General features: G+C 38.1%; 1 protein-coding gene and 1 non-coding gene across 2 annotated transcripts; both read right to left on the bottom strand.

Annotated features, from left to right (window-relative positions):
• TRNAI-UAU lies at window positions 4904-4977 on the bottom strand. Its single transcript has one exon. It is a non-coding gene; the product is annotated as a tRNA-Ile (tRNA).
• On the bottom strand, window positions 6442-10345 carry LOC109824307 (ras-related protein RABA2a). Its single transcript, XM_020390871.1, has 2 exons — window positions 10048-10345; window positions 6442-7130 (listed from the first exon to the last, which is right to left on the bottom strand). Exons 1-2 carry the CDS (start codon window positions 10213-10215, stop codon window positions 6648-6650), a joined length of 651 nt encoding a protein of 216 aa, XP_020246460.1. The 5' UTR covers window positions 10216-10345; the 3' UTR covers window positions 6442-6647.

A 10802-nucleotide genomic window follows, 5' to 3' on the forward strand; every position in this document is an offset into this window, starting at 1 on the left:
AATACTCATTTTGAAACTTCGGATCAAGAGTCGCGTTCCCAGCGATTGCAGATGTCATCGGTCGGCTTCTCTCAGCTTTCTTTCTTTTAAGAAAGTGTTCAGCTTGTTCACCGCGCACTTTCAAATCTTTCCAAGTTTTGGATGGTACGACCCCCAGGGCTTCCAGGACATCGATGGAGAGATTATTGTGGCATGTTTGCAGGATAAACTCCTCTGTAATAGGATCTCTGCAATTCATTGCTTTGTTATGGAAGCGTTTGACAAAATCGTCGACTGACTCTCCGTCTTTTTACTTCACATCTAAAAGGGTTCCGATTGACACTTCGGTGTCATCATCGAAGAAATTACTGAGGAACAAACTCTCTATGTCATCCCAGCAATTGATGCTCCCTGGCTTGAGACGTCGATACCAATCGAAGACGGGCCCACGAAGGGTACCAACAAATGACCGGACCATTAAAGCCTCGTTTCCAGAGATCATGCCCAAATGAGACTTGAAATAAATCAAGTGCTGAGTAGGCGAGCTTTTCCCGTCAAACGATGTGAAGTTAATCAGATTGAATTTTACCGGGTACGGTATTGAATCCCATTCTCTTGGATAGGGACATGGAATACTCGTCTTTTTCACTTCTTGAGCTGTCATCAAAGCGTTGATTTTGTTTTCAAGCTCTTTTATTTTCTCGTCATCGTCTATGTCTTTATTCGAAGGACGTTGAGGAGAATGAGTTAGATCACCCCCTGTAAGAGGTGCCATTAAACCACCCCCAATATCGTTATTGGGAGGATGCGTTAAACCACCCCCAGCGTTATTGCTATTGGGAGGTGCATCAGCAAAGATGACTTCATCCACTTCAGGATCACTGTCATCTGCAATATTTTGAGTGCGGCGGCTGGATTCAGCTCGCTGACTGGACTCAGGAAGTTAAGACCGTTGAGCTAGCAATTCTTTTATTTGTTGAATAGCCAACTCCATCTCTGTCTTCATCTCAGCTCTAATTTCTTTACGTTGTTTGGCTAGAGCTTCTTGAAGTATTTGAGCGAACTGATCAGAGGTGACTGTGAGTACTTCTCTGGTTTGCCCTGTGCTAGATACTGTATCATCCGAAACGATCGCAGAACAAGTGTCCGAGAGCTCGTCCTCTGATGACTTTCCTTCATGCATGGCTCTTAACCGGAGTCGAGACATCCGTTGAGCAATTCTTGAATTGACTTTTCCTTCCAGGGAAAAGTCGGGATTTGATTCACTTGATCAACCATGTTGATGGTGACTTCAGGGAATTCATCCTCTTGAACAGCAAGCTTCTTGCAGAAATGTCTCGGCTTGGGCTTTGACATTTTGGTGAAAAGTCTCTGGAACATTGGGACTCTTTGCGGGATGGCTCCTCGTTTGGAGTAGTCATATTCCGACGATACTGCTCTAATGAGTCATGCACAGGAATAATGAGAGCTTATTTATCGAATAATTCTCTTTCGAAATTTATTCACACCCCCAACTTGATAATACGATTCATCGGTATGATTGCTAAAAAATCGTATCGTCTGTTGGCATGACCTCCCAGGTATGACGATGTCTTTTGGTGAATGTGTCTTCTTCTGGGGATGTAAAACCTTGTTGGCATTCTCAGGACAATTTATTACTGTCTTTGAGCGATCCAAGGTTATGTCGGGAGTCACACGTTTAGAACCACTCCCTTGCGGGTATGGAGTCTTAACGGGCTCTGAATGCTGATTTTGCATAACTCCAGACTTTGGAATCCAAACTTTGTAGAATTTTGGTGGTTCTTTGACCACCGTTTTCTTGTTCCTTTCTCGTCTTTGTTGTAAGAGAGCACGAGCATAAGCAGCGTTTGCACGACGCTTTTGTATACGTTCTTCGAGGGTCGAGCGAGCCCTTTTGACGAGAGTCCATTCATCTGTCGTTAATTTAGCAGAGATATGAGTGATTGGTTGTTTAGACAACTGAACTACTCGATGTCTCCTCGACTCTAGGTCTGTGTGATAACGAACCCCGTCGGTTTGTTCTAAGGCCTTAGCTATTTGGTGAGCGTGGCGCTGACATTGTCTCTGACGAGCCCTCTTCGTCAGTGCCGGTGGTCTTTGATTCGATGACTCTTTAACTAGATAAGAGTCATTATGAGCAGAGAGGTTGCGAGTAGAATCCTCAGCAACAATCAAGCGAGAGTCTTCATCTGTAGTGTTCGGCGTAGTCGAAAACTTGAAAACCTTCTTAGAAGATGGAATCTTCCTGCATTTGTGAGGCGAGGAAGACTTTGAGGATGAGGATGACAGATATTCCTCAAACTTTGCTTGGTCGAATTCATATTCAACCATGGACTCAACCAGCATCTTGATCGGCTGCGACACGACGGTCTCAGCAGCGAGACCATTGGCTCCCACTGTGGTCGCCAGCTTGTTTGCGTCAAAAGTTGATCTCGTTATGGAATTCATTATATCTTCGATCAATTACAATAAATTCAAAAGAGATAGCCTTTTTATAAGACTTCTTTTACACAACAAAAGAAAAATTATAACTTTTTAGAAACAAACGCATGATCGTTGTTTGGATCGCTGCCTGCGTGGGATCTTTGCCTGTGCCGGGGGTGCGTTAGCCCGTGGACCACCAAATCACAGATTCTGATTGAATCGTGAGGGGTTTAATGATTCTTCCTTTGTTTATCGAAGTAGGAATTTAAAGTGAAGATCTTATCAAAGTAAGACGACCACTCTTCTTAAGATCAAGTCAAAGCTCGAATCTCAAGGAATTGTCAGAAGCTCAAGTACTCTGCTATGTCTGCTCCAAAAATGCCCCGCGATCAGCCCCCTCAAAAATCGATCTCAGGGGGGTATTTATAGCCCCTGGACAAATAGTGCTTCCGAGACAGTGTTTACTGTTTGGCAGCCGAGACAGGTTGTGTCTCGCAGCAGACATAGTTTTGCTGTCTCGGCTGGCGAGACAGAGTTACTGTCTCGGGTTCGAGCAGTAAAACGGTCTCAGGGTAAAAAAACTGCACAGGTTGCCTAACTGCACTTCCACGTCTGTCAAACTCCTTATTTTACATTATCAACGTTTTGATCTCCTACGACCGTTCGAACGTCTTTGAAGGTTAATGGACAGTTGCCTGCATTATACGAAAAGTTAGAACCTTTAAAAAGTGCCTCGGGAGAGACAGTAACTTGTCCGCGTGCTGAGAAGTAAAAAACCTGTCTCGCATGCGAGACCAGAAAAACTGTCTCGCATGCGAGACAGTAAAGACCTGTCTCCGTGTGCGAGAGCAGTATACTTGTGTCCATTTTTTAATTTTTGGATGATCTCCTCTTGAGCTGCATTTGGATATCTTTCAGTATTTTTTGATGCCTACACACCTCCTTAGTGTTCGCCACGTTTTTCACGCACGAACTCTTAGGGTTTCAAACTTAAACTGCCGCCGCCATTACTCCGGCACCCAAGAGGTCGAAATCCTAGGGTTTCCTGACGCCGCCGCCGCCGAGGGCGAGGCCGCCAGCGAAACTTCACCGACGAGGAGCATGAGACCGAAAATTAAACCAAAAAAAATCCAAAGATTCATCGATTTTATTTTCAAATCTAGATCCAGAATCAGAAAAAATTTTGTGATCTAGACCAAGAAAAAATCGAAGAAAAAACCCAAAAAATTCCAAAAAGTTACTGTTTACCGGCGATTTTTTAGTTACTGTTCATCCGAAAAAGCGTTACCTGTCATCCGAAAGAAAATTTTCAACAGCCGTTACTGTTCATCCGAACGTTACTGTTCATCCGAGAACAGATCTTAATCCAAAAACCAGAGATTTAAGATCAAAAACCCAATTTTAAAACTTAAATCCCTAAGAATTAATCAAAGGTGGCTCTGATACCACTTGTTAGATCTAAATAAAAACATGAGATCTAAAACCATAAAGTCATTGAAGAAAACTTGAGATGGGTTTTGGATCTTCTAACCTTAGGGTTTTCTCTATAGCCGATTTTTCTCTCAAGATGAGGGTGAAGAGAATTAGAGAATGTAACCCTAGATTAGAGACCATAACCCCTTATTTATAGATGTTATACATTTGCAATTTGGCCCCTCAACAAATCACAATTACAACCTGATATCTGTACATATAACCCCATGATTTATTTAAATACCCATTAACCCAAATTAATTGATCACTTTAGTGGGTTATTCTGAAAGATAGCAATACATTAATTGATCACTTTAGTGGGTTATTCTGAAAGATAGCAATACACATTGATTAATCATATGTGCCCACAAATAGATTTATTAAAGATAGCAATACACATTGATTAATCATATGTGCCCACAAATAGATTTATTAGATTAAATCCAACAGGGCGTATGTATAGGTACTAAAATAATTTAGATGGTAAGAAGTGACAAATTTTAGTTTAGAGGGCAAATAGCGAACAGAGCTAAATAAACATTTGAATTCAAGAGAATGTTAGGCACATAAATGATAATATTTGATTCATTTTAATACATAAAATTTTCTAAACCTAACTTTTAAAATGAATTTAAGTTAAACTTAAATATTTTTTTATCTTAAGTGTAGAAGAAAGAAACATAAAAAAATTTTAAAATCATGTAAATGCAAATTAAAAAAAGTAATGATAATATATAAAATGTTCTAAATTAAATTAAATTTATAAATTAAATAATTTTTATCTTAAGTGTATAATTAAAACCATGTGAGATGCAAATTAAAAAATAGTAATGATAATATTTGATTCATTTACTGTTCTAAACTAAACTTTAATTAAGTTTAATTTAATAATTATTTATCTTTACGTGGAAAAGAAAGAAACTAGGAAAAACAATCTTTAAAGGATCATGCAAATGCAAATTAGAAAATGAATGAATTAAAAATAATTATATTAATCAAGTTTAATTGGTCCCGGCGGGGCTCGAACCCGCGACCTTCGGCTCATAAGACCAACGCTCTAACCAACTGAGCTACGGGACCTGACATTTGCCTCACGGTTTAAAATTTTCAGATTATTGATAATAACTTAATACTCAATCCAAGTATCCAAACAATTAATATTGGAATGGTAAGTAAAATTATATCATAATATGGGGGTTTTAAGATTCAGTATTTTAATATTAGTCCTCCAAATTGCTTTAATAGTTGATATTAGCCCTTCTGTTAGGTTTACTGCTTAAAACCTGCAACTCTGATTAAGTTTAGCCTAATCATGGGCGGTTATTTACCAAAATATTCACCCATTTGTATAAAAGCTATTGAAGGAACAAAACTGGAGGAAATTTTCAAAACAGCCCCCAAAAGTTTTTTATTTTTCAAAATCGACCCACTATTTTTTTATTTATCAAAATCGACCCATTTTTTGCCACGTGGGCTTAATGAAGTTCCTAAACAGTCGGGGTTGCCAACCCCGACTGTTTAGGACATGAAAATTTCGGGTTTAAGGGTTCTAATTGGGGTTTAACACCCTTCTAAATAGTCGGGGTTGCCAATCCCGACTGTTTAGGAACTTCATTATGCCCACATGGTGAAAAGTGAGTAGATTTTGATAAATAAAAAAAATAGGTCGATTTTGAAAAATAAAAATCTGTTTAGGGCTGTTTTGAAAATTTGTTCAACAAAACTGTTAAATGGACCATTGAAGAAGAAGAAGTTAAACCGATTCAAGTTTGGGGTATAACTGTCAATTACAGAAATAATTAAACATAACGGAACATTCTCTGACATTTATAATCCCACTAAGTAGAGGGACTAGTCATATTAATGCAATTTAGAAGACTAATATCAAAATACGAAGAATTGGGGGACGAGTATCAAAATACTGATGATTTAAGGAACTCGTATCTAAAAAAACCTACAGTATAATGGTGTAACGTTGAAGTCGTGGAATATGCTTCAGAAAAAAATTTCCTTCTTCTTTCTCCACTTTAGCAAAAGGGCCATCTATTTGAATATAGTAGCCAAAATCATCCATGCTGAATACGCTTCAGAAAGAGTAATATGTCTACAAAAGAACAAATTTTCAAAACAGCCTCAAATCAGTTTTTATTTTTCAAAACCGACCCATTTTTTTTTACCAAAATCGACCCACTTTTTGTCATGTCAGCTTAATACAATTCCTAAACAGTCGGAACCCCGACTGTTTAAGAGGTTGTTAAACCCCAATTAGAAGCATTAAACCTGATTTTTTATGCCCTAAATAATCGGGGTTGACAACTCCGACTAATTAGGAAATGAGATTAAGCTGACATGGCAAAAAGTGAGTCGATTTTGATAAAAAAAAAAGTGGGTCGGTTTTGAAAATTTAAAACTGGTTTGAAGCTGTTTTGAAAATTTGTTCGTCTACAAAAGTTCTGATAAAACAAAGAGTACTATCTTTGGTATTAGTTTGTCATCTCATAAAAAATTTCACCCAAACAATAGAAAAAGGTAGCAAGTGTCAAGTGTGAACCAATATCTCACTACTGAAGCATATAAGGACTTTTAACTTCTCTTGCGTTCTTGGAAAAAATCAGGTCCTTTCTACAACACAACAGAACATCAAAGCAACTATATACATGAGTTCATAACAAAACACGCATTACAAAGAATCAACAATCAAGCAATGCACAAGAAAACAGAGAGAGAGCCTCAGAAGCTCGAAACTCACTTCATGTTGAGCAGCACTGCTTCTTCGCAGGAGCCTCGGCATCTGAAACAGAAATCGTCTTCCCTTCCTTAATGCTACCAGCACTAGCTTCATCATTCGAAACAACACTCTTCTTACTAATAATCTTATAAATCTCCCCAAGAATTATCTGAAACGCTTTCTCAACATTAACCGCTTCAAGAGCAGAGGTCTCGATAAAACACAGTCCTTCCTTCTCAGCAAAACTCTGAGCATCCTCTGAAGCTACAGCACAAAGGTGCTTTAAGTCAGTTTTGTTGCCGATAAGCATGATGACAATGTTGGAGTCGGCGTGATCTCGAAGTTCTTTTAGCCAACGACTGATGTTTTCGAAGGTGGTGGGTTTGGTGATGTCGTAGACAAGAAGAGCGCCTAGGGCTCCACGATAGTATGCGCTGGTTATTGCTCGGTATCGCTCTTGGCCTGCTGTGTCCCATATTTGAGCTTTTATTGTCCTGCCTTCAACCTAAAAATATGATAATAAAACAAAAATAAAGAATAAATTTACTGCAGCATCCTGTGATGGGGGAATCATTTATTAAGAATAAAAACTAACTTAATATAGAATCTGAGACGTGCAAACCCAAGAAACCATGAGTACCATAAAGCAGAAGATATCTGGTGGATGCAACATTTTTACTCTCATAACCTAATCCCTTGCGTATTGAGATCTATAACATATTACTAACTCTTGGCAGGTCACTTGGAAAGAGAATAAAATTTCACTTATACAAAAATAAAATTCTTATACTTTCGTCTCTAAGCATATGTAGTTACTCTAGCATTGTTTGCACACACTAAGAGTGATCTTAAACCCAAGCTTTATATAATTTGCTAAACATAGGCAACCTTAATACTATTTTCCAAATACCAAGGTTTGTTAAGAAAATAATAAGCAGATTGTTGTTATTTTTTTAGATAAATAAATGTTTCTTTCAAGTTTTTACTTGAACCAAGGGCAGGATTAAATTAGCTGGGACTGTGTGTGTGTGTCTATATATATATATGTGTGTGTGTGCGCGCGCGCGCGCGTGCGTGTGTATATATATATATATATATATATATACATACATATATATATATATATATATGTATATATATATATATATAAATATATGGAAAGAGAACATAAATAAGAGGGTATCACACAGAACATTGGAAGATGGTGTGAGTGCCTAACAAGGTTCAAAAATAAAAATAGGATGCACATGCGATCAAAATAAGCAGTTACTTGCTATATGATAATATCAAAATGTAATTCTGGACTATATTATGACCTTATTTCCCCAATAAATAAATAAAAACACCAAACCCCCTTTTTTGCCCCCTTACAGCTTTAGTACACAGGACTTCTGGTAAACATCAGATATGAGATTATGTAGGTGGGATCGTTTACTTACAGAACTCTACATGTAAAGTAAATATCCATTGGAGTACTGATCAGGCACTACTGCATTTGTTGACTAGGTCACTCAGGTATGAAGCATGACAAAAAATTATCTTCAGAAAAAGGATGTGCTGTTCATATGATGTCATGTCAAAAGCAGAGAGTTGAATGAGTAAAACATGACACTACGAAAGAGTTCCTCTCTTCTTATTAAATCAAGAACCTAAGTGAAGAATATGCATAAAGTAGAAGATGGTTTAATAAACTACGTAAGCTGCAACTTCAGATAATAACTAAATGAACTATTGTTTATACTTCAGGCTGTTTAAAATACTTTTTGAAAAATACTTTCACTACAACAAGAGGATACAAACAAAAGGCTATGGCCAGGGAACTTCTGAGTTTTCACTGAATCATCCAGGTATGATATGGTTAAGAAAATGCAAATTTGCGAATACCTAATTACTTCGACCTTAAAATATTGAGATTAAAAATCAGCATTCTTTCAACCTAATGATCGCGTTCGCTAAATAATTCTAGTTGTTATAAAATCACTAGATGCTGGTCCACTCCAAAACAACCGTGAAGCCTAATGAATGAAACTGAGTTATCAACAATGTGCCAGAGAAGGTACGAAGATTAATGAATGGGCATGCTTGATATAACAATGTGATTAAGATGTCAAAAAAAGGTTATCAGAGGCATTGCTGATTAAAATATAGTTTGCATAAACGATTGCTATTCCTATAGAATAGGTGTGCAGATCAGGACGTCCCAAGCACGAGATGCGTGGTTAGGGGACTAAACAAGTCGTGGTTGCGAACCCCGACTAATTTTGTCGGGGTTCCCAACCCTGACCGTTTGGCAAAGCCCACTTAGGTGGGATTGCCCCCCTCACAAAATGGTCGGGTTTGGAAACCCCAACCATTTTGAATTGGGGTGCCCTACGGTTGAGGAGTCTCTGCTAAATAGTCAGGGTTGGCAACTCCGACTATTTTGATTTGGGGTGCCTTCCTCTGCTAAATGATTGTGGTTGAGAACCCCGACCATTTCGAATTGGGCTTCGAAATGGTCGGGGTTCCCAACCCTGACCATTTTATGCAGCAGTAAAATTAGTCGGGGTTCGCAACCCCGACTTGTTTAGTCCCCTAACCACGCATCTCGCGCTGGGAACGTCCTAATTAGTCGGGGTTAGGAAACCGATTTTTTTTAAATTAACCCAGTTTCTGGCCACGATGCTGACGTGGCCAAAAACTGGGTCGATTTTTGGAATTAAAATTGGAGTGGGTAATTTTTTTTAAAAAATTGTTATGGGGCTATTTTGAAAATTTCTTCTAATAGCATATAACAAAACACATAACATACAGCCTAACATCCTCATGACATAACAAAATATAATCCTTCAACTTTCTATACTGTGGCTCGAGTAACCTCATTTCTGCATTGAAACATATATAAACTCATTCTAATTTAAGACAAGTCAACATATACTTCGATACATTGATCAAAACAAAACAGTTAGATCAAAATAAAAAAAGTAATCTCCCAAACATGTTAAATGAACAAAGAAGTGTGAGAAACGTAGGATATGTATCCTACATTAAAGCATCTCACACTTTCTTATATCACATACTTTCGCCTTAATGACAACACCACAATAAATTGGTCAACACAACTTCTTATAGCAAGAAAAATATGGGCATTCAAATGATAATTCTTAAAAAAAAAATCCCTGCATAATTTTAACTTGTAAAAGACAGAAGTACTGAAATTGAATTAGATAATGGTCAAAATGAAATTTTCTTACGCTATATTAATGCCGATAATCATAAAGATTTCAAATCTAACTATATCACCATTGAGTCATCACATAATCAAAGATCCAACTTGAAGATAAATCAAGATCCAGATCTAATCCAAGATCCAAAGATCCCGCTCAAATTAAACAACTACCTAAATTCCCCCCAAAAATTTCAAAAAATTACGAAATCAAAACCTCGAGAGTGCGAGTGGCGAATTCAACTCCAATCGTAGACTTCGACTCAAGGCAAAACTCGTTGCGAGTGAATCGCGAGAGGATGTTGGATTTGCCAACGCCGGAGTCGCCGATGAGAACAACCTTGAACAAGTAATCGTACTCCTCGTCCGCTCTCATCGCCCCCATCCTCGCCGATTTTTCCGTGATTTTTCGAGATCGAGATCGAAATCGAAATCGAGATTTTTTTTTTCTTTTTTCTCGCTCACTGTTTTTGTTTGGAGTGTTGGAACTACGCCGTGTTCATATCTCTTTTGGACTCTTGTCTTTGACGCGTGTATATTTTTATTACAGAAAAGGAAATGGATTTTTACTTATAAAGTCCAAGTTGGAGAAATTTTTGAAAACAACCCTTTTTAGAATAATATTAGCAACAACGATCGTCTTTGAACAAAATGAGCAAAAAACGACCCTTTTTAGCCCACGTAAGATGAAAGCCGTCGATTTTGCAGCAGGAAGAGTTTTTAATTACACTAGTCCTGTGTAATTAGTGGTTGTTAATCAAAATTAAACCCTTATCCTACTCAATCCGTATCATTCATTAAAATTAACAACAAAATAGAGAAAAATTTAACCTTGATCGGAGCTTGGTGGATGTGGTCAGAGGCTGCTGTGGTCACGAGCTTGGTCGGAGGCGACGGCGGACGAGAGCTTCGTCACGAAGTCCGTGAGAGGTGGCGGGGGGTCGAGAGCTTCGTCGCGAAGTCTGTCGGCGG

Source organism: Asparagus officinalis, chromosome 9 (genome assembly GCF_001876935.1).
Source record: "Asparagus officinalis chromosome 9, Aspof.V1, whole genome shotgun sequence".
Classification (NCBI taxonomy): domain Eukaryota; kingdom Viridiplantae; phylum Streptophyta; class Magnoliopsida; order Asparagales; family Asparagaceae; genus Asparagus; species Asparagus officinalis.

Coding starts and splice junctions, on each gene's coding strand:
- LOC109824307 (XM_020390871.1), bottom strand. CDS start 10,215: ATGGGGGCGATGAGAGCGGACGAGGAGTACGATTACTTGTTCAAGGTT. Junction 7,131..10,047: donor TCGCCACTCGCACTCTCGAG/GTTTTGATTTCG, acceptor TCATATTTTTAG/GTTGAAGGCAGGACAATAAA.